Source organism: Crocuta crocuta, unplaced genomic scaffold, assembly GCF_008692635.1.
Source record: "Crocuta crocuta isolate KB4526 unplaced genomic scaffold, BGI_CrCroc_1.0 scaffold219, whole genome shotgun sequence".
In the NCBI taxonomy this organism is placed as follows: domain Eukaryota; kingdom Metazoa; phylum Chordata; class Mammalia; order Carnivora; family Hyaenidae; genus Crocuta; species Crocuta crocuta.
Window position 1 is genome coordinate 654,737 of NW_027551572.1, and position 25,277 is coordinate 680,013.

The 25,277-nt window shown below is 35.9% G+C and overlaps 1 protein-coding gene across 2 annotated transcripts in view; it reads right to left on the reverse strand.

Moving 5' to 3' along the window:
- The window catches only part of SCN1A (sodium voltage-gated channel alpha subunit 1), a 183,627-nt gene that overhangs the window by 23,010 nt on the left and 135,340 nt on the right, over positions 1 to 25,277 (reverse strand). For both annotated transcript variants that reach the window (XM_077751142.1, XM_077751141.1), the window contains 4 exons: positions 24,316 to 24,798; positions 5,033 to 5,153; positions 2,659 to 2,813; positions 553 to 726 (listed from right to left, as the gene is read on the reverse strand). In XM_077751142.1, coding sequence (XP_077607268.1) covers positions 553 to 726; positions 2,659 to 2,813; positions 5,033 to 5,153; positions 24,316 to 24,798 — 933 coding nt within the window. The remainder of the gene's footprint in view (positions 1 to 552; positions 727 to 2,658; positions 2,814 to 5,032; positions 5,154 to 24,315; positions 24,799 to 25,277) is intronic.

Here is a 25,277-nt window from a genome sequence, read left to right on the forward strand (position 1 = left end):
GCATGAAGTAGAGCTTTTCCCTACAGTCTGTATACTTAACTGCCTCTAATGGAGTATAATCTATATAATCTACACTTTAAAGCTACTCTCTAAAAACTTTGAGTAGATTAAAGAGAATTTTAAAAAAATGATGGTAGCTGTCATCACCATCACTGTTTATTGAGTGCCTTTATTACTGTATATACTAATATCGCCGTTTCACAGAGCCAGGAGCCAAGTAATTTATTCAGTGGCACACAATCCATGAGAGATGGGACTGAGATTCAAATGCGAGTCAAATTCTCTGACTCACAACATAAGGAATTTAAGCAACATACCCTAAAACCACCATAAATCCTACCCTGCCCCTGACCCCCCCAGGCTAAACCAGTACTAAACTAGCCAAATTCTTTCAAAAACTACAACACTATCATTTGGTGAATTTGTTTAGTGTCTATTAAGTAGAACATCCTATCAACTCAGCATAGTGGTCAAAGATTCACTATTTTAGAATCAGTATACAGATAAAACAAACTATCCTGGAAGGGAGATAAAGATGTGGAGGATACCTACATCAACAATTAAGAAGTCCAGCCAACACCAGGCATTGGTGAAATATGTTTGATAGCCATATGCCACCCATTTTAGAAGCATTTCCAGAATGAAAATGTAAGTGAAAACTTTGTCAGCATATTCCAACATCGTCTTAATTGTCTTTCGCTGATCAATATATATGTCTTCAAATGCCTATAAAGAAAAGTGATATCTTTTAGCTTTCTAAAACTATTATACTCTATAAGCTATTTTTCTGATCATAAATATATATTTTCCATGATTTTATATGTATACATATGACATTCTATTGGAGAAGAGTAGTTATTGCTGGGTTTTTTTTTTTTCCGAACCCTCTCAAAGATCTTCTAGTGTATCAGGGAAAAGTTGTACTCTCCATCGATATTATAGCCCGAAGAAAGAGGTAAAAGCATAATTCTCACAAATTAATTTGACTTGTTCAGGAAACATTTCTTGATGTTATATCCTAATGGTGCTACCTCAGCCTGAAGTTTTATATTCCTTTTGTTTCATTTCTTTTGCTCTCTTCAGTTGATTTTTTTCCCGTAAAAAGATTGAAGAAATAAAAAGTGAAGGCTTCTATTTTTCAAAAAGCAGAAACTGTAATTGGTCATCACCTCACCCAATTTCACTACGTAGGCGGGCTCATTTGTCCCCTCCCCATTATTTTGTTGATAGTTTATATTTCTTGGCAGAGATACAGCATGACCATGATGACAAGATGAAAATACTTCTCATTTAGGTTGCAATATGTGTCCTTCCAATATGAAAGCACTTTATACTTTACCCCTAAGTCTTACATTCTTTTCAGGGCAAAAGACTATTTCTTGTCTAAAGTGACATGCAAAAAAACTTTATGACACCAGAGAATATAGGCTTATATTCTAATTATAAATATAAATTAAAGAAACTTAAGTAATTGTATTTCAATCGTCCAAGCTCATTTTATCTGTCATCTATCTATCTATCTTATGGCTTAAGTATTCTATTTGCATCAGTGTTTTTCTAAAATGTTATCTATATGTTATGTTTTATATTTTTGTAAGCAATTTTCATTCAAATGTAAATTAATTTGATATAAAAACCATCTTCGTATACAGAAAAACCAATCTTTAAGTGAATCACTTAGGCATGCTGCCCAATTTTTTTTGTCACCAATATTCATTGTTTCCTGAGTAGTGTAAGAATAGTGGACACAATTTAAAAGGGACAGAGAAGTAGTCCCTAAGGACTTATTGACTGTCCATAAAGAGATAATAATAATACTGTTCAGAAACAGGGTTCATAAGAATTTAGATGTTATGTATTTTCCATCACAGGGCTTCCATTAACTACACTGAAGCTGCCATGTTTACTTTTTTCTTTTTTTTTAACGTTTTTTTTTTATTTTTGAGACAGAGAGAGACAGAGCACAAACTGGGGAGGATCAGAGAGAGAGGGAGACACAGAAACTGAAACAGGCTCCAGGTTCTGAGCTGTCAGCACAGAGCCCGATGCGGGGCTCTAACCCACAGACCGTGAGATCATGACCTGAGCTGAAGTCAGATGACTAACCGACTGAGCCACCCAGGTACCCCGCCATGTTTACTTTCTTATTAAAATATGAGTAATTGAACTTTTGTATTCCTTGGTTATAATGAATGGGCTGGAGGGACAAATTTTCTAGGCTACTTAGGAGCAAGCAAAAATTAATAAATAGCTTATCAGAAATTATATATATGCATAGTAAAAATAAATCCAGAAATGCATAGTTGAAACATTAAGTCTATAATCTGGAAGATATGATGTGGGGGTAATTAAAAATGTGTTGGAGACAGGTAGAAGACGGGGTGGTGTGTGGGTATATGAGTGGGTAAGTGAACACAGGCTGGATGGATATAGAGATGTTTCAATATTTAAGGAAGAAGTCATAAGTAGAGATAACAGTTTGAGGTCTGCCAAACAGAGGTGATATCTGAGGCCATGAAAATGAAACTGGATGTAGAATGAGGGTTTGGGAAAAAGTGCATTGGATGCTACAACAGTGTAATAGAAAGATTAGTAAGTCACCAGTATTAGATTATTTTAAACTTAATATTGTACCACTTTTGCTTAATATTCACTCACCAGAGCACCACTGCTAAGGAGAATCATGAAAACAATGAAGGTCTCAAACCAGTTATGCTCAACTATTCGGAAACATGTTCTTCTCAAGTTCCACCATTGTTTCCCTCTGCCTTCTTCCACACTGATTTGACAACATTTAAATCTTTGTACACAGCCTGCAAGTATAATGTGCAAACAGGAGTAGATAAAGTAACTTCCACTGCTTCAATAAGATTCTTTGGCACATCCCTGATTCATCTTTTCACTACAGTTATCATCTCTCTCTTGTTGGGAAAATTCTCAAATCCTGGAGTAATAAGCTAACATTCATTAGCTGTGTGAGGGTGTGAAAATTATTCAGCCTCTTTAAATGGTGCCCTACCTGACTGATAATACCTGCTTTTTCTGCCTCAACTCTAATTATCCAAGAAAGAAATTGTATAAAGTACAAATATAAAGTGGCTTTACCTTCTACCATGTCATCCTATTGCACCCCATTGAAGTCACTTTAGTAAAGGACTTCAAATTAAAAATTAACAATAAACAGAAAGCTTCAAGTTTATTTATTTTGCTTATTTTTTAAAAGTTTATTCACTTATTTTGAGAGAGAGAGACAGAGCACGTGAGCTGGAGAAGGGCAGAGAGAGAGGGAGAGAATCCCAAGTAGGCTCTGCACTGTCAGCGCAGAGTCTGACATGGGGCACCAACCCACAAACTGTGAGATCATGACCTGAGCTGAAGTCAAGAGCCAGATGCTTAATCAACAGAGTCACCAGGGGCCCCAGAAAACTTCCCTTTTAAAGAAGTTATGGAATAATAATGTAGATCTCTCCCAACAATGCTGGGTTTGTTACTGTTTTCTTGCGGTGCTCCTAGAAGAGCTCATATAATTTTCAATATTAATTTAGTCCACCAAAATGTGGTTGCTTGGCCTTGCTTTGATTTGTCATTTCCTTCTTTGTACTGCTTTACTCACTCAAAATCAACAGATACCTGTGAATGCCTTTGTAAGCATCATGGGAAGATACAAATCACTTTTCAAAAAAAAAAATACAATAAGAAACAAAAGATACAGAACATGGACCTTGCCACTAAGAGCCTTACATTCTTGTTTTCAAGGAAAGATATAAATACAGGAACCTTATCTCAAGGCAAAAAAATTAAAAAGAAAAAGTCAAGTATGCTGGACGAAGAGGGACAGAGAGAGGAAGAAAGACAGAAAGATACATTTAACAGTTCAGAACAGAAAGAGGAAAGCTCTCACAAGATAATATATGAACAATCATCAGGTGAATTAAATGGATGTATTTATTATAGCTGTTCAGAGGAATAATAAGCTCTTTTCCACCATTGTCAGATGAAGGTAGTTTTGAGAAGGACTTTGAGTAACGTGTGGAATTTATATGGAAGATAAAAGGCAATAATGTATACTGGGCCTCTGAGGAAGAGATCACTAAAGAGAGAATATGCAAATATATTCAGATCTTTAAAACTCAAATTCCCAAGAAAATCAGACCATGGGAAATACGATCACAGGGAAGACAAAGCTCTTAAAGCTATATTGTCCATATTGTACCAGGCTCAACTAAGATACTCTTCAGGTATCAGGTATGGGGCACAGCTTATTTCCTGCTTGATCCAATGACCATTGGAAAATGGTGATTTTGTTAAAAAAAAAAAGTACAGTTTAGCATTTGCAATCATTTCTGAGTTGGGGAGGGGCAGAGAGAGAGGGTGACACAGAATCCAAAGAAGGCTTCAGGTTCTGAGCTGTCAGCACAAAGCCTGATTTGGGGCTCGAACTCATGCATCCTGAGGTTATGATCTGAGCTGAAGTCAGGTGCTTAACCAACTGAGCCATCCAGTCACCCCCAGAAAGCTATTTTCAAGGCAAATTCTTTGTATGAGAATTTTGACTAATGTTAAGGTGCCAGGTTATTGTAGGGCACCTGGGTGGCTCACTCTTGATTTTGGCTCAGGTCATAATCTCACAGTTGTGGGATCAAGTCCCACAAAGGGCTCCACATTGGGTGTGGAGTCTGCTTGAGATTCTCTCTCTCCCTCTCCCTCTGCCCCATAAGCCTCTTTCTAGAAATAAAAATAAAAAAGATGCCCACTTATTGTCAAATCACCATTTTATTTTTAAAAATATTAATCAGTCGCTTGTTTTGACCACATTAAAATATTTTTCTCTATGTTCATGATCTTTTACACAAAATGGGCAGAAATAGCCAAAAATAACAATAGATTTAAAAACTGCTAGCCTATTAGAAGTAATTCAAATAGATCTACTGAAGGTTCTGTCCTATTGTGAATGATTCATCTTAGGGGATCAACAGCTAAAACAACCTGCATTCTGTAAACGGAAGATTAACATGAGGGTCATTTTCTTTACCTTCAGTGAAACAGGCTTCAGGTTCAAGGGTTTCCTCAGGTTCCACTACAGGCTGTTCTTCTGCAGGTGCACCAATGTCTACAGTGCTGCCTTCAGAGGAGCTGCTGCTTTCATTAAGTTTCTGTGCATGAGATAGACATAAGTCACTTTAATTTCGGTAATAGCCTAGGAAGAAAGGATTAGTGCTATAAACTGATTTTGGATTCTCCTTGAAGTGAAGAGATTTTAAGCAAAACACAGATTGAATAAGAAAAGGAAGTAAGGAAATTGTCTATGTTATCCCCTTTTCCATAATTCCCATGTAAGCATGAAATCAAGTTATTATGTTATAAAGTTAAAAATAGCTGAAAGAAACATATATTAAGCAAACCACTCTCCTATGAATTAGAGAAGCCCCATAAGGAGGGTGAGGGGTAAGAAAAGTTAGTATAAATGTTCTCATTTTACAGATAAGGGAACTGAGGCTCAGACAGGTGAAATAACTTGTCTAATGTCATGTAACTAGTAAATGAGAAAGCCAAGATTTGAGAATTATTCCTGACCCAAAGCCCACGCTCTATCTTTTGTGTAACAACACTGTTTCTTAAACAGTGTACTGACACCCTTACAATTTTTCCATCAATTTAAAACTGAAAATAATCCATAAAACAAAATAGCAAGATTAGTATAACAGGTGAAGAGAATCTACAATTCACTCTTGAAGTGAAAAACAAAGAAACAAAAAAATGAAGACACCTGTTCACACCACAAACTAATGGAATTTTATATAATACAAATACAATAGAATTTTAAGTAATATAAATAAATATTCAGTATCTCCATGGAAATTATTTCATCAGCTGCAACAAGCTGTCTTCTTGGTAACTATAGACATGAGTTCTATTTAATTTTCATTTACAGTAAGCCTGCCAAACTAATTATATACTTCTCATAAGGCAAATGTCATAATAATAACATAAGTGTAGGCAATGATAAAACTCTTTGGCATGTAGTATTACTGTAACTTATAAGGAATTTTTTTTAAAGTAATACTTGCAAAGTCTTTAAAAATTTTGGACAAATCCACTTTCTGCTGATCACAGTTCTTCACATATGATGCCAAATATCTGACTCCATATCAAACTTCATATCCATTGCTAAATATCATTGTTAATTGCCTAGATTTCTGATTTACAATCAGCAACTGTGAATATTAAGGTTAAAAGATGTGAACCTAAATAACATGAAACTAATTTTATCAAATGCCCAATGATTGTCCCCCTAAATATCCTTCTCTGATGTGTCTTCCCTGGATGATTATAAAATAAATAAATTGCTACCTTTTTTTTTTTAGCACAGTTACTAAAGATCTAACTAGTTCAGATTTTCTACAGATGAGCGTGCTATTGCCAATATATCAAACTTTAATCTTAAGAGTATTCTTTAAAATAAGCTATTGTTTGACAACTCAACATTTTATATGGTACCAGTTATTAGGTATAAACAAGTAATCCTATAGATGCTTACAGATTAGTTTCCAAACACTTGTTAAGCATATTCTACTGTCTGCATGAGCTACTGTTAAGAAAGTATAAGTGTGCCTAACGTTACTCAAATGAAACACGCTCTCAATTAAAGTCATGACTTTTTTTTTTTTTTTTAAGTAGACTTCACACCAGTGCAGAGCTCAAGGCAGGTCTTGAACCCACGACCCTAAGATCAAGACCTGAGCTGAGATCAAGAGTCTGATGTCCAACCAACGGAACCACCCTGGCACCCCCTAAACCTACTCCTTTAACCAAGTTTCTGATTTTGGTTGTTTGTAGTATCATTCTTTGAACAAACAGACTCCAACTCCCCTTTATTCTTATTCTTTTCTAATATTGACAGTAATCTAAGTTCAAATTTGTTAAATTACACCTTTGAAATAACCCTTCTCTCAGTCTCATCTTCCAAGCTCCTATGAGCTTTCTGTTCATCCTTGTCACTTCTCTGGAGAGCTATACATAATAATTATCACCCTCATTCTAGCCTCACCTAAATCTAGAACTTTGTGGACCATGAAGCCTGCTCTATGCTAGATGCCCAATAAATATTTGGTGAATGAATACCTCTGTATCATATTTCATTGCCAGACGAAGCTTTTTGTCTCCAACTTAGCACCAAATTTTTCAAATCTATCCTTCACAGTAGCTGTGCTTTTTAGCCAAGGTGAACTTCTTAGTGTTTTCTGGCTGTTGCTTATAGTGGTTATTTTTGCCCATCACTGGGGAAGAATGATAATTACTTTCTCATCTAAACCTCCTTTATCACTCTATCTGCACAACGCTTTGGGCACATATTACTTTTTTTTTTGATCTAACCTACCTTTATTCTAATTGACTTACCACATTAACAGTAGTTGGCATCTTCTCTGTAAAACACCATGACTGATACACTTGGTGTGCTGAAATTGCTCAAATGGCTGGTTCTATTCTATCACACCTGTGTATTTCTGCTTTCACCAGGTGAGTTGCTTACTTATCAAGAATAAGTTATATTCGGGGGCACCTAGGTGGCTAAGTCAGCTGAGTGTCCAACTCTTGATATCAGCTCAGGTCATGCTATTGCAGTGGTGAGATCGAGTCCCTTGTCGGACTCTGCGTGGAGTGTGTTTGGGATTCTCTCTCTTTCTCTCTCTGTCCCTCACCAGCTTTCTCTCTCTCAAAATAAATAAACATTTAAAAAAAGAACAAGTTATGTTTGTTTTCAAATCATGTTATCTGTGTACCACTTTAGTGTAATTATATAATTAACTCTTACATAACTTGATAAAATGAGTGAAAAGAAAGTTGTTATATCCATAAAAGCTAAGTTGAAAGCATTGCATAAGTTTATATATACACATATAAAAGCAAATCCTCCCCCCCCCCACATATATACGTACACATGAAAGAAACTTGTAAAATTAGGTGTGAGTAATATTTTTTTAAAGGAGGGGGTACAGGGGATCTGTATTTCTGGAAGGCTGCTTAATTCAGGTTGATTTACAAGGTTCTTAACATCTCTGTCCACTTTGAAAAAACCGAAACTGGAAATCCTAGATGATGAACTATAGGTGTGACCCATGCCAAAGCAATGCCGCAGAAATGCCAATGATAAACACAGGCTAGAACAAAAGGCCTGAGGTAACATTTTCATGGAAGTGTCTATCATTTTTCGAAATGAAGCAGTTTAATGTTTGAGATCTAGAAGGAATTCCTATGCCTTTCAGGAGTGGGACATGATTAAAAATTAGATTTTATTTATTTATTATTTAAAATTTTTTTAAGTTATATTTATTTATTTATTTATTTATTTTTTCCTTTTGAATTTCTTTTTTTTTTTTTTTAATAGTTTATTGTCAAATTAGTTTCCACATAACACTCAGTGCTCATCCCCACAAGTGTTATATTTATTTATTTTAAGAGAGACAGAGACAGCGTGTGTTGGGGAGGGGGAAAGAGAGAGGGAGAGAGAATCTTAAGCAGGCTCTGCACTGTCATCACAGAAACCAACGTAGGGCTCAGGGCGCCTGGGTGGCTTAGTCGGCTAAGCATACGACTTTCGCTTAGGTCATGATCTCGCGGTTCATGGGTTCGAGCCCCGCGTCGGGCTCTGTGCTGANGACAAAACCATGATATCATGACCTGAGCTGAAACAGGGTTGGATGTTTAACCGAATGAGCCACCAGGGACCCCACAAATTAGACTTAAAATATAGTACTCATATTTAGCTTAACTAACTTATGAAATCAACATTTTGCAAAGGAAGCCTGGTAAGCCCCATCATGGCAGGATAGTCCTTGATTCCAATATTAGCCAGGGAAACTTGTCCCATCTTTCAAGTCAAAATAACATCAGATAAACTGACCAGTCAATGTTAGCAAGATCAAACCACAGACAGGTGGGTGCAGGCCAGGTAATCTACTTGAGAGAAACTATGCTAACCAGAGAGAAATGTCAGTGCTTTTTCTAGAAGTTTACACATGATGTAAATCAAGGAATATTTAAATGTGAGAGAGGAAAGAAAAACAAACGAAATAAAACATACAGAAATAACTGAGCTAAAGTGTGCCTAGCCAAAATATGGGAGGCAATGAGGGTTTCGATTGATGAGCTAAATAAAGAACATTAATAAATAAAATTTAAAATTAATGAATTAAATAATAAATGTATTAAATAAAAGTAGATTAGAATACATAAAAACATTAATAAATAAAGGTACCCAAAATCTTTCATTCAAAGATAAGATCATTAATTAACAAAGACAAGAGAAAAGGGCACCAAAATGAAACTTAAGCATGTAATTCTTATAGTTCTACCTGGTCAGTGATGTACTTCAGAATTTAGAGAAATGGAGTTTTTGCAGATGATGAACAGTACAGTTAAATTCTCAATCAATAATCATGTAAATGTTTACTATTCATCTTGCAATAAAAGGTGAGTATCTGTCATTATTGCAGAAGGGAGGTTTCCAACCTATGTTCTGAGGAGAGGGAGACTTCAACCTTAGGAGGAAGATAAAGGCCAACGAGGCAAGTTCCAGGCAGAGCAGTTCCATAGTACCATGTGTTTTACACATTCGTGATACATGAAAGATTTTTTTAAAAGGTTTTATTTATTTCTGAGAGAGAGAGAGAGAGAGAGAGAAGGAAAGAGCATGAGCAGGGGAGGGTCAGAGAGAGAGGAAGACACAGAATCTGAAAGTCTCCAGGCTCTGAGGTGTCAGCACAGAGCCCGATGTGGGGCTCAAACTCACAAACTGAGATCATGACCTGAGCCGAAGTCAGAAGCTTAACCGACTGAGCCACCCAGGTGCCCCATGAAAAATTTAAAAAAAACCCCCACCATTGTTGGGGTGCTTGGGTGACTCAGTCAGTTAAGTTTCCGACTCTTGATTTGGGCTCAGGTCATGATCTCACCCTTGATGAGATGGAGCCCCAAGTCAGGCTCTGTGCTCTCCCCTTGTCTCTGTCCCTCCCTCACTGCAAATGTGAGTGCCTAGGTGCTCTCTCTCTCTCAAAATAAATAAATCAATAAACATTACTCCCCCCCCCAAATGTTAAAAAGTATTAAAAAACTAGAGTTGAATCAAAACCCAGGGAAATGAATGCCCAAATTCAACAAGAAGATATGAAAATGGAAGAAAAACAGTGTGGTAAATAATAGGGAAGATTATATAGAATTTAGTAACATGGTTTTCCATGGAAACAAGGTGATAGGTAGAAAAAATTCCGGAGATCTAAGAACCCTAGATAAAAGCAACTTGTATGTAAGCTAATGCACAGAGATATAAAAACAAAAACAAAACAACTAGAATTTGTCACTAACACCCCTACTAACTGGGAGGTTGTATCAGTTGAAGAGAGAATATTTTTGTGGTTTGAGAAAATGAAAGCTCTTTCAGAGGTTTTAGCCTATAGACCTAAAAAAGGATTGGCAATATGACAAGTAGTATGTAACAATATCTCTTCTTTATGTGTGAGAAAATACTTCCGTGGCAGTCCGTGGTTACAGAATTCTAAGTTTGTGTCTCCGAATTCTGGCCACTGTTGTCACACCTTCCTATACTCCTGTCCCTTGCATGTGGACAGGGCCTGTGATTTCCTTCTCGCCAATAGAATATAGTGAAGGTGATGGGCCATCACTCTCCTGATTATGTTACATTGAACTATGTTAGAAACATGCTCCTTTCCCCTCTTTTTCTCTCAAGGAAAAAAAGTAAACTGTTTTAACTTTCTTATGCAAAGTGTCAACAACTGTGCTTATGTGAGCAGCAGACCATGAAAGCTGCACTATGTGGAAAACATACACTTCCAATCAAATAGATTTTATAAATTATTCTCAAGTTTTTTTGTGTTTTGTGTATTTTTTTTTTCTTACTAGAAGCTTATAAGAATTGAAATGGAAAATGACCCTAGAGAACTTTATATTCAGATTAGAAAACTGGACCTAGACGGTACAACTGGTGTAACTGACCTGGCAAACATACACAATCGGTCAATAAGTTAGGGTTCAAAACTTCTAACTTAAAAGCTCTTTTTAGGGGCACCAGCGTGACTCAGTGGCTAAGTGTCTGGCTCTTAATTTGAGCTCAGGTCATGATCTCATGGTTGTGAGATCGAGCCCTGTGTTGGGTTCTGTGCTGAGCATGGTGCCTGCTTAGGATTCTCTCTCTCCTTCTCTTTCTCTGCCCCTCTCATGCTCCCTCTCTCTCTCAAAAATAATAAACTTTAAAAAGTTCATTTTATTTGGATGTGCTACCTCTGTACATATTTGATTACCCAAATCACTGTACTAATTATGCACATTGTTTATTTGCATGCATGCAGAAAATATGCATGAATTGTTATCATGTTGCAGGTTATTCACATATGGAGTACGCAGATGATGTAAACTATTTTATACAGCCAAGCACATCTGTCATTCTCACCATTTCTCAGCTGATCATTCCAAGAACTTTTAAAACAATCTATGGCCTTCAGTCGAGCCTTTCTTCAATCCATCTACCAGCAGAATCTGATGTGATGTTTTAAAACAAATCACACTTCTACTAAAATCTACAAAGACTCCCCCTCATTTCTGTGGTGTCTGTTAAAGTTCCCTTGCAGGTAGGGACTCCAGTGGCCCTGGTGCAGAGACTAATAAAGATGTGGTTGGCTCTAAAAAAAAAAAAAAGAAAAAGCTAACCTAGTTTTTTAGGTTAGTCAGCTGTGGGTCACTAATAACCTCATCTTTACACCTCTCTCCTGGCTCAGACCATAACAGTGGGAAGAAAGTCTCTAAACATGAGGGCTCAACCTCTCACTTTCTGTATTGTTTTTCCCAAAGAATTCTTTGGGCCAGTGTCTTACACGTAAAATGAAGGAATGATTTCTAAAGTTCTTGCTGTAATGTTCTACCACTCTGTAGTCTTTTAGGATTTGAAATGGTACATGATAGATATGATATTGAAAGTGCTAAGAAGACAATGCAGGGAGAAACCTGGACTCAGGGAGAGACAGGCAGTAAGAGCTCAGGGTGGGTATGGCTGCTGGTGTGCATAGATGAGCCATGGTGCTGGATCTGTGTCTAGAAAAATCCTATGATCATCTCTGACCCAGGATGAGAGAAGCAAAAGTAAACGCTACGCCCACCGTGGAAACAAAGAAACCATTCACATATAACTGGGCTTTTAAGTTAACTTCTGTACTAGTCCTATGTGCAGTATTCATTTAATCACTAGACATTCATTGGGAGATACTATATTCTGAGATCGGTACTAAGTCTCTGTCTCCTAGAACCCCTTTCTCGGCATAGTGAATTACTGCATTATTTACCTATTTTTGTTTCTTTTCCTTTGCTACTTTTTCCCTCTTTTTTTTTATTGGCCAAAGTGAAAAGTACAAAGTATTTTATGGGTACTTTAATACTAATTTATTAAAATTAAGGTTCATGACTCTTGAGGTTCGTTTCAGTTACGTTTATTTTTTCTGTCAATTGTCCCTGTCTTTTGTCCATTTTTCTACTGGAGTGTTTGTGTTCTTACCAGATTGCTGTTGCATTCTATAAACAGAAGATCATTCGAGTTTCCTTAACGTGCCATTTTTGCCAATTGTATAGTCACATTCTGTGCTCAGGATCTCTCTGGGATAAGTTAAGGCGCTGACTGGGAATGCGGTTCTCATCTGAGGTTCAGACCTACCAACAGGCAGAGTTCATTTCCTTGCAGTTTTAAGGCTGAAGTCCTTGCTGTCCTGCTAGCTCATGGCCTTGAACCATTCTGTAAGTGGAGGCCACCACATTTCCTTGCCACATAGGCCCCCATAGGCAGTCTTTCTTCCACGCCAGCCGGAGCATCTCTCTCTCCCTCAATTACTCCTACATGACCAGTGGGAGAAAACTACTCTAAAAGGGTTCATCTGATTAGGTCAGGCACACCCAGGATAATCTCCCTTTAGCTATAAACATAATCACAGAAGTGGTACCTCATCATAATCAGATTTCAACTGCGCTCATAGGCTGGGGAATACCCAAGGGCAAGAGTCCTCGGGGTCATCTTAGGTTCTTGCCAACCATGCCAAACTCTGTGTGCTTTATTGGTTTCTTTTCTAAGAATCACTGCTCTACTAAAAGCATCTGCTACATTGATAATTCATTAATTGCTCTACTTATATTCCCTTCATTTTGTTTAATTTCTAATTTCTCAAACTAAGTTTTTGGTCATGTTCTTTCAGTCTTTCTTGATTATTCTTGTCAATATTAAGACATTCAATGACTACTTGGTTCTATCTCACAGATTCTGACAGAGAATGTTCTTATTCTCCAAACAGCTATTTATGTATTTTCTTTGCTCCTTAACTCAATGTTTGTTTAGGAGTGAATTTCTTAATTTTCAAGTGGTTAGAATTTTTTCTATCATTTTACTATTAACTTCTAGTTTAACTGTATTGTGATTAGATAATAGCTCTATATGATATTATCTATTTTGCATTTATTGAGGTTACTTGGCTATCCAGTATATTGTTAATTTATATAAATATATACATGGGCAAGTGAAAATAAGAATTCTCGACAAAAAAGAAAATAAGAATTCTCTGCATAAGTAAACTTTGAGATAATATACATTCGTGATATATTTACTTTTATTACTTTTATTATTCAAATGATCAGTGTCCCTATTTAATTTTTATTTGTTTTATCACAGGCTAAGAGAATGGTATTAAAACTTTCAAAACCATTTTTATGTATTTTTATCAATATATTCTTATATTTTTCATTGTGGAAATGAATTGTTGGCTTTGAGTTCTTTATTTTATTGGAGTAGTAACACAATTACACAAAAACAGGAAAAAAAGATTTTTAGATGTGTGGAAGGAATCCATCTCTATAAAATACTAAAAACATTTGATAACAGCAAAAATAGGACATTCTCAAGCAAGTATTTTATTGATTTAAAAACCAATAAGGCCAAGTGATTTTTCCTTTTTTGTTTTTAAATTCAAATTTAATTCTATTTTGAAATTCACCATTCAAACAATAAAGCATTAAATTCTTCCAGTTTTTGAAATTAATAGACTGAAAAATCCATTTTCATGTTTATTAAGGCATTAACCAATCTTTAATATACTGATTTCCCAATCAGCTAATTTATTTGAAAATATGTATATTTTCACACATGATTCTCAAGCTAATTCTACACTGACCTGTACTGTTCATGTATTTCTGGCAGGCTGACTTAATAAGGGAGTCGAGAGAACGCAGGGGCCATATCGTTATCTGAAGCATCCACTTTGTTCTTTACACCAGGGCATTCAATAACCACTTAATAACTACAACACTGATGGGAAGAGCATTTTCCCTCCTCAGTGGATTTATGCAACATTTCTTTCTTTTTAAAAATGTTCTCTACTATAGCAAATGATTTTGACCTTGAGGATGAAGAAAAACAAAGCACAGCAAATAAAATACTCCACAATATTTTTTAAGAGTAAATGATTAAATGGCCTTTTCTTGTTCCCTGACTTGATGTTAGAATGTTTATGCTTTTATTTTAGACTTGGCTTGTTGCAGGAAGCGTATTTATAGGGTTTAATAGGAGTTCAATTTATAATAAGTGATACATTTATTCAAATATAAATCTGAAATTTAAGGGTCAAAGGATCAGAATATGTGTGTGTATATATACATAAAAATACATATATTTTTATTTTTGAAAAAATACTTATTTTTAAAGCTAAGTATGTACTGTTTTAAAGGTGGACATTTTACTGTTGTTATATATATTTAGATATCTGTACATACGTATCTTAAATCATACATAAATGAGATGCTCTACAACATCAAAATATTAGTATTAATATTTCATTGTGTACATTGTGCATTAGTAAATATTTCTAGTGTACACTAAGCATATTAAAAATTTAAATGACCTTTTTTTTTTTTTAATGTTTTATTTATTTCTAGGAGAGAGGGAGAGAGACAGCGTGAGCAGGGGAGGGTCAGAGAGAGAGGGAGTCACAGACTGAAACAGGCTCCAGGCTCTGAGCTGGCAGTGAGCACAGAGCCTGAAGCCGGGCTCGAACCCACGAACCTCGAGATCATGACCTAAGCGAAAGTCGGACGCCCCTAAAAATTTAAATGACCTGTATTAAAGACTCTCAACAAAGCAACAATATAATATCAAAGAAAAATACACTTTCCTGAGATTTAGCTTTTCCACAGAGCAGCTGGAAAAGTCAAATATTAACCCATAAATTCCCACACCATCCCTAAAACACAGAGATTTCTTCAAGCCATATATTTTGAAGGAAAGTCTTCAGTGCATTATTCATATTTACTAAATATTAACTTGTTCTTATCAATTGTGAAATCTAGCATTAGTCAAATTCTTCACCAAGGTAGAGTGGAAGGTCAAGGAATATAGCTCTAGTATACTCCGAATTCTGCTTTAAAGTATGTCAAACATGGATTTTGTATTGATGATTAGTTATAAAGGAACAAAAGAAAGAATATCTCATCATATCTATATTGGATCAATAGAAATTTTTGTAATCCAAATAAATTAGAAACAAACAAAAAAGTCTGTAAAATTGCATTTATCATTCCCAAGTTAGAAATCAAAGTTGTAAATCAAATGAGTAATTTCCATTGTTAAAACCATTTTGCTGAAATGGGCATAGAGTCTCTAGTATTCTTTTGGCATTAATTTTTAATGATAAATGATAACATATTTAACAAATATTTAATAAGTGTCTACTGGCTGAAAGAACTGTATAACTATAATGAAAGGGTTAAGAGTTCTGTTTTGAGTCAGACAGGCTTGGATTTGGATCACAATTACTGGTTTTATGGACTTTTTGGCAATTATCTTCACCTCCTTAAGCTTTAGCTTCTACTTTGTAAAATGGTCCTTATGTCACATGGTTGTTATAAGGATTGAACAAGATAACATATGAAAATGCTTAGCATGTGCTTACCTGACAAATGGTAATAACTTTCATAACAGTATCATATAGTTTATAATATGTATAATTGCTAATGTTAGACCGTTTCAGCTACCAAAAATATTAGTCCATGCACAACCAACAAGATTAGGGCCTAAAGAATGAAAAAGTGACTATAATAGACCTAGTACCTGGTCTATTATAGACCTGATTGTGGGTTCACAATCAGATGGAAGATACAGAGAAGCAAACAATTGCCACACACTGTAATTGGATTAGTATAGGGGATCTTGAGAGCACCACCTAACTCCATCTAAGAAGGGCAAGATAGAAGTAACGTTTGGGACCAGAAAGATGAGTTTGATGGGGGTGGGGCAGGTGAAGAAGAGGGGGTACGAGAGTATTCTAAACAGAACAGGCATAAGGATCAGATACTGATAGCTCATGAGGAGTCTTAGGAAAGAAAAGATCAGTGTACTTGGATGGGGGAGGGTAGAGAATACTACTATGTGAGACAGGAAAGGTCACTAAAAGTCATCTTTTCTCAGGGACTTGTAAGCCATGTTAAGTAGTATAGACTGTAACCAAGGGGAAGCTCCTTAAAGGTTAGAAAGAGGGAATACCTATGACCAGATTTGCCTTCTAGAAAGATGACTTATTTTGTGGATACTAGACTAGTGAGGAAGAATATTCGTGGGGGTTGTAGCAATTAAAGCTGAGAGATGATGGAGGTCTGACACTGAGCGGAGCTGGTGGGGATGTGGAGTAGACAAACATACATACAGTTGGCACCACCTGGTAACCTATTTGATGTAAGGGAGAGAGAGTTTGCGTATCCACTGGCCAGATGGCAGTACTGTTCATGGAGAATAGTTGCTGTCTCATAAAGATCATGGTCCTGAGATATTGTAGCTCAGGATAAGGAAAAAGGCAAGAGCTGGAAGGAAACACCCAACCTATGTCCAGATGGGACTCTACAAAGTGTTTCCTGAGCATGTGTCAGGTAATTATATGAAGATTCTGAGTGTATTCTTTTCTCCTCCTTCTCACCTTCCTGTGACCTCCCCCAGAGGAGAAGTTGCATCCTTAATTTGACTTAGGAAGAGTTTTGCTTGATTTTTTCTATCTGTATACTTTCAGAAGAAATAACTGATAAAAATGTATGTATTCATGAAAAGTGTAATTAATTTACATGATGCCAATTAACACTGACCCAGGACCTCATTCGTGCCCAGGTTCTGTGCTCATTGCTAGGAGTACAAAGATATATATGACCATAGTTCTTGTTCTCAAGCTGCTCACAAGATTAGTAAGTAGGTTAGACAGATACACAACAGAGGAACAGAGTGCAATACATACATTTCATGTTATGCAGTTAGCAATTATACTTGGGGAAAATTGAGAGGGCTTTCCAGAGTTAAGAGCTGCCTGATATAGTGAGCAACAAAGCAACAACATATCGTTATTGAGTCGATACATGGACAAGGTCATGAATCTCAATTCAAAGGTCATTTTGTTTTCTTAGATTTTGCAGAGTGGCAAGAAGAAGATAATTTCTAACAAGAAATTATGGAGTCAAAAGACATAAACTTCATGGAATATGTGACTAGGACTGGTTTGAGTCCTGGGGATTTAGATGGATGAAATGAATCTCACCAAGACAGTGCAATTGCCCACATTATATTCAAGACTGCCTTTTCCCCTTCCATGGCGATGTGTTTCAGATAGTAGTTCTAGTAGAACTACTAGAAATAACAGGATGAGAAGTCAGAGGTCATGATTGGTGATGGATTTAGAAGATAAAATCCACAGGATTTGGCAATAAATTTGATGAGGGGCTTCAAATTAGAGAAGTTGAGAATGAATTCAGGCTTCTCATAAGCGATGTTTGAGCTTATGTGATTGGGAGAAAAGTAGCACGGATTTTTTTTTGGAACCAGGGAATGACAGAGCTTAAAGAATTAGGAAGTACCGCAGACAAACAAGTGAGATAGGGTCACTGAACTTGGAAATTAAGAGAACATCAATGGTTTTTGATGGAGAGAAAGGTAGGGGAAAAAACCAGAAAGATGTTTGAAGGTGACTGAGCAGTGGAAAATGGGAAAACAGTGAGTATAATCTAATCTATTTTTTCAAGAAGATTGGCAATGAATTTAAGAGAAAAAAACCCTTGAGAGATGAGATCAAAGGGACACTTAAAACTTACATGATTTCATTTTATTTTAGAGCAGGAATCCTGTCCATTTATCTGAGTTTGTGGTAAGGTCTTCTAAAGGAGAAGCTGTAATACAGGATGGAGGCAATAGTTGCTATATCAGAGACCACGAGGATTTGTGAAAAGACTGGATAGAAAGAAAAGTTGGAGGCATACACATCTACCTCGCAGAGATTCTTAATGTCCCCAGATATGTTGTGTGATGCTTGTCTATGGGAAACATCATGTTATCATGGTGTTCATGAATTTGGATGCTTTCAACAATCTTGGTACCTAACAAGGGGGAGAAGAAGGGGGGAAATGGTAGGGGAAAGGGAGAGAGGCAAACCATGAGAGACTCTTGAATGCTGACAANTTGTTATTTCCTTATTTAACACATATATACTGGGCACCTTCTATAGGCTAGACACTATGATAAATGTGGGATATACTGTAGTAAACAAAACAGACAAATCCCTGCTCTCAGGTACATTTAAAAGTGGAGCGCTACCCACATAAGGCGTTCACTGTAGACTTTTCTGTGTTAGTACAAATTTAGTCTGCTGAGCAGTATATGCTTAAGTTGGGAACTGACATATGTTGTTTAACCCAACTATAGTAAAGGTAAAAGTATTAAATGAAAGAATATCAGCAAACCCACAAATAAATATTATTTTAACACAAATGTCATAAATGAGAGGCAAATGGGAATCTAGAAGTAAATGTTCATTACCCATTTACTCATTCATTTAACAAACATTTTGTATGTGCTGTGGCCTAAGGCAAGTAAGACCTGGTTAGTATTTCTTGTTCTCAAAGACTTCATAAGCTAATGATGCAATCATAGAAGTGCTTCCAAATGATTTTAAGCATTAAACTCAGAAGCATGTCTTCTCAAAATACAACCTGAAGTAACCATAGTCTAAGAGAATAAGTGCTCTGTAATTAGAATTAGAGCCCCACAGGTCAGTGTGAGATGCAGAAGCAGATGGGTCTAACATGCAGGCCAGTGCAGAAGGAAGAGGATCTTCCGGGACTGAGGGAGGCAGGGACTCAGACAGTTGTGGCCATGCCATTAACCCATGCCCAGTGAAGAGGATTGGTGGTGAAGACCAGCTGTACAATGGACATCCATTCTTAGTTCTTTAATAAACAATACCATTCATTTTAAAGAAATGTCAACTAAATTATTTTTTCAGACACTGTTAAGGAGATTTAGTGTAAGGGTTAAGAACGTGGACTGTGTTGCCAGCTTCTAGTCTGGGATCAGTCCTTACTATTTGTGTGACATTGGCAAGCTACTGAAACTTTTTGCATTCAATTTCCTTATCTGTAAGATTAGATTAATAATGTCTATCTCTTGGTATAAAGAATCAGGGAGGACAATACATGTAAAACGCTACAGTGTTTTCCCATGGTAAGCACTCAACATATGATATCTGTTATTAACATGACCTGAACGACAAAGATCCAAATGACATTTTTACTCATTCTGGGGCTCACTCATTGAAAAAACAAGTGTACTTTCCCCCAAACTAGCTTAGTATTATGTTTTTATTTCCAAAAGGTAGAAGTTTAATAACTCATTTCATTTAAAAAGTATTTATGAAGACAGAATAACGGTATAATTGTGTTATCACCTTATGTTTTTGAGCACTTTTAACTTCAGAATAGCTTTTAGATTCTCATAATATTCCTGTAAGTGCTATTGGACGGTTGTCTTCCTTTTAAAAATTAGGAAATGGGATAATTTAGGGTTAGTGATTTGCCCACAGTAGACATAAGGCCACCAGACTTCTAGTCTATTATCTAAACAAATCAACCAAAACTCAAAATGTTCCTGAGCACACAATTGTGCCCAACGTTGCAGTAGGTGCTTCAGAAGGCTAAAATTATATAAAATACAGTCCATAACCAAAGAAGCTTACTTTATAATTGGAGAGATATCATTTCATATTGTCTCTTGCACAGTCTCAGCAGTTTTATCCAGTTTTTAAAGCTCTTCAAAATCTGTCCAAGCCACCATCCCTTATTATTAATTTTCAGTGGAAACCCATATTTCTAGCTGATCCATTATATTTACTACTGCATGAGTCAAGAAACATTATGAGGTTTGACAATTTTTAATGATTTATTTATTTTTGAGTGAGAGAGAGAGTATAAGTGGGGGAAGGGAAGAGAGACAGGGAGACACAGAATCTGAAGCAGGCTCCAGGCTCTGAATTGTCAGTACAGAGCCTGATGTAGGGCTCAAACTCATGAATTGCAAGATCATGACCTAAGCTAAAGTCAGCCAGTTAACTGATTGAGCCACCCACGTGCCCTGAAACATTATAGGGTTTTAAGAACAATTCCTTAGGTTATTTGAATGTACTTTGTGGGTTGAGGTCTGCTGGGATTTACAGAAGTGATGAGTGTGACTCATGCTGTGCCTTTTTTTGCATTTGGGGACTATTATGGGACAAGTATAAACAGATAGGCCATAGATTTGTCCTGGAACAGGGGTCAGTGGTCTGTAAGTGTGCATCTTACGGGGAAGGCAAAACAAACACAGGTCTCCATTTTACCTGTCTCTCCATATGGAGTTTGTTTTTTGTTTCCTGGAAATTGAGGCTGTCTGCTCCTTGTAGCCTCGTCTCCTATAATTTTATAGTTCAGAAACACTGAACTATTATTGTTTCCAAAAACATCCTGTTGGTTCATGTCTCTATNAAAAAATTTTTAAAATGTTTTATTTATTTCTGAGAGAGAGAGACAGGTGAACAGGGGAGGGTCAGAGAGAGAGGGAGACACAGAATCTGAATCAGACTCCAGGCTCTGAGCTGGCTGTCAGCACAGAGCCCGATGCGGGGCTCGAACCCATGAACCGCGAGATCATGACCTGAGCCTAAGTTGGACTCTTAACCGACCGAGCCACCCAGGCGCCCCTTTCTTAAAAATTTTTAAGGAGCCTACCATATCAAGAATTTAATGAGACAATTTAAAAATTAAACAGATAATACAAAACCTATCACCTTCCCCAGATAAACATGTAAAGCAATTCATCACTGAGGGCAGAAGGCAAACAATACAAAAGGACTAACAGTGGACTATGTTACTGGTACTTCTTACAGGACGACATGGGAACGGCTGGGGTGCTACTAGTAATAATAATAATGACAATGTATTGAATACTTACAATTTGTCAGGCATTATGCTAACTACTTCACCTTTATTCTCTCATTTAACAGTCCACAGAGAGTATGAAATAGGTGATATTATCCCCATTTTTGAGGTAAGAAAATTGAGGATTGGATAGTCAGGTAAGACCACATGGTATGTGGCTAAAATGAAACTATATAACACAGTGTCTGGCTCTAGACAATAATCTATTACCAACACCTTTATAATTGTGGGGCTCACATGTTTACAGATAAGTGCTTAGAAAATGGTAATAAACAATGGGCATTTGTAATTTTAGCCCAAGGCATTAATAGAATTTCAATTATGATCCATTGTAGATAAGGCTCATTATTGAAGTCTAGGAATAGAAATATTAATATATTCAAATGGAACAGATCTGCGATTATGGCAGGTAAGATTTTGAGTCAATAAGGTATGTCCCATTGTGGAAATCCATATTTAAAGGTTGAAAGCCACCTTTCTAAAATCCAAATATATATATACAGTTGATCCTTGAACAATGAGGTAGTTAAGGAGGCTGATCCCCTGTGCAGTCAAAAACCTGCATATAACTTTTGGATCCCCCAACACACAATCACTAATAGCCTACTGTGACCAGAAGCCTTACTGATAACATAAACAGTTGATTAACACATATTTTATATATATATTATACACTGTATTCTTATAATAAAGCTCAAGAAAAGAAAATGTTATTAATAAAATCATAAGGAGGAGAAAATACATTTACCATACTGTATTGTACTGTATTTGTTAAAAAAAACTCAGTGTACAAATGGGTCCATGCAATTCAAACCCATGTTGTTCGATGGTCAACTATAGATGTATGTGTATATATATGTATATGTGTGTTTGCGTATGTGTATATATATGTATATGTGTGTTTGCATATGTGTATATATAATTGCCATATAATATGATAATTATGATACATGTATGCAAAACTATGGCTCATTTGTATCCTCTGTTACTAGTACACTCCCTGGCACATGGTAACTGCTGAATAAGTGAAGATAGGCAAAAGAATAAAGGCTAAAACAGAAAGAACCAAAATGATAAGGCTACTTTAATATACTATAGGCTGCATTCCTAATTTAGAGTAAAGAATCTTCATCTTTTGAGGCATCTGCTGTCAGTTTATTCCACTAAAAGAAAAACACCTTATAAGTTCTGCATTACTTTGAAGAGAAAGGAAGCAACGAGGAGAAATAATTTTCATTGGGTTTATTTCTGACCAAGAAGAAAGAAATAAATGGTGAAGAGAAGTGCCAGGAAATTTGTGACTATGTGGTAATTTATAAAAGAATATTCACAGAAAACCAGTTGAAAAATGAATTAAATAAACTGAAATGTAATGGGGATGAATAGAAGGTTCAGTATTTAATATAAATGTTTAGCTGGATGAGATACAGCTGTGTTTCAATGGCAATTCTTGTGAAAAGGATGAGGGATAATTACTTTTCTAGAAGCCCAATATAAATTGACAAGGTAAATACCTAATAAAGATAAAAGCAACAGGATCTAATACAGCATTATATTGAATCAAGAGGAAAATGGCGTCAGGATCATGGGAAATAAAACTGTATTTTCAAGCATGCTCTCAGAGCAAATGTGATAATGAGAATCCTTCAAAATTGTTCCATTAAAAAGAGTTGGAAAGAGAAGGAAAAGTTTAATCTGAGTGCCTGCTTTGTAACTAACATGTTCAGGCACGTCACAAATATAAAAGGAGAGACAAACATTCAAGTAAGTAGTTATAAGAAAATCATACAATACTTTGTAATGTGTATGAGCCTAGAGCATAAGTTGTTCATTGCATAATGAACTCTGCGCCTTCTATCTCTGGAAACCAAAAAGGAAGCCATCCATTATACCTGGGGTCCAGAAGATTTTATGATCACTGCTTTCAAAGAGGTAAAACAGTTTAAAAATCTGAACTTGAGGCAATAATCCACAGACCCTAATGCTCGCACTTAAATTAGAAAAGCAGTACATTTAAGTTCAACATAGACAGCAAAAGCTTAATTTATCAGTATTCCCTAAAATGTACAATGTGGTATGGTATCATCTATTCTGTTTAATTACAGTTAAAAAAATTACTGGTACATTGTTTTATCAACTCCTACTGGATTGTGACTCATCATTAGAGAAATACTGCATTAAGTTATCTCTCAAATTTAATATTTAATTTTTCAATTAATTGACACTTATTTTCTTAACCTCTTACTTCTCTTGCTCCACTATAACTTAATTTTCAATTAATGCCATGATAATCCTAGATATAAAATGACACAGAGTATGAAGAAATAGAACTGCCTCCAGTGGTTCAGTGGATGGTCACTTTTTCATAAAAAGATCAGTTTTTCTCTTAGCTAGCTCTGAACAATACAAACAAAAACAATGTAAATCATGTAAAAATTTTGCAGCAAACGTATTTGTCATGGATGGCCTTTGTAATAAAAGTTCCTTTTTTCTTAAAGTTTCTTTCTTAATTCAACAGACAGCATGTAATAGCTATTAGTCTTCATCAAATATTAAACGTAAATCTGAAGATTGAAGACAAAACAAAAAACAGACTGGAAAAAATAGTGCCAAATTTATTTTAACAGTACCTTAGAACCAATTTTACAAAAATAAAGATCATTAAAAAATCATTAAAGAGCCATTGGTTCTTTGGCAAAAGCCAAAACTTTAAGGAACCACATGTGAACTGAGATACTACTCAAACTAAAATCCTGAAAAACACCATACAATGTTTTACAAAAATGATCTATCGTTTTTTCCCCTGAATCCATTTCCATGGACATGTGAGATGAAATGAGGATCTACCTACCATTATGTCTCTGCACTCTTTCTCTCCTCATCTCATTACAGAAATCTGATTTACTCAAGGCAATAATATACATGTATATATTTACACACAGACAATAATACATGCATCCACATATAAATTTATACCTACCCACACATATACAATCTTACCTCTTTGCTTTCTTCCAGATCTGATTCACTACTGAAGTCCTCTGTGTTTAAATTTTCAAAGTCAGACTCTCCTACAGCAATTGGTACAGTCACTGTAAGACTAGGATTGTTTATGAATGACATGTAATCGCTTTCATCAATAATGTATTTTTCAACACTGCTGCCAGTTCCTATTCCACTTGTGGTTCCATTCACATCTTTAAGATAATCAAGATCTTTTCCAATTTCTGTTGTATGATTGGACATACAACTGTCTTTCTTATTGTTTAGATCGTCAAGTGGTTTAATTTCATCTAGAATCTTTTGTTTTCTAACAAAGGATTGTTGAATAAATTCATATATTTTTCTCTTCACATAAGCTATTCCCTTGTGCATCCTATCCACAGCTATTTGGAGGTTGTTCATTTCATTATCGTCATCTGTGGCTGCAAGATTGTCTGCACTAAATGAGCTCAGAAGCAAGGCCAGGAAGAGGTTCAGGACCTTAAAAAGAACACAAACATGATGATAATTTCACCCCGATGTAAAGAGCAGATTGAGATCACTTATTCCTCTAAGTGTAGAGGAAACTGTAAGTTCCAACAGCTAGATTAGAAAGAAACACCATAGAACAGTGATTAGAACTTGAGTAATCTGAATTTGTGATTTTGGCTCAAAGCTACTACACTCTACATCCTTGGGCAAAGACACAATTTCTGTTGGTCTCACATTGTCCCACATACAGAACAAAGAAGATGGAAGACGTAAACTAAGGCTTAGCTATGTTTAAGCTTGTATGATTGTAAGAAAACAGATTGAAGTATGTACTATGCACAAGTTCTAACCTTAAAAAGCATTAGTGTTTGCAATTATACACTGGAAAACATTCTATAGTTTCGTTTATAATAAACAGAAGTATTAAGTTAGATATTAACTAACAAGTAGTCATTATGATCCAGAATGAGAATCAGTATCTTAACATA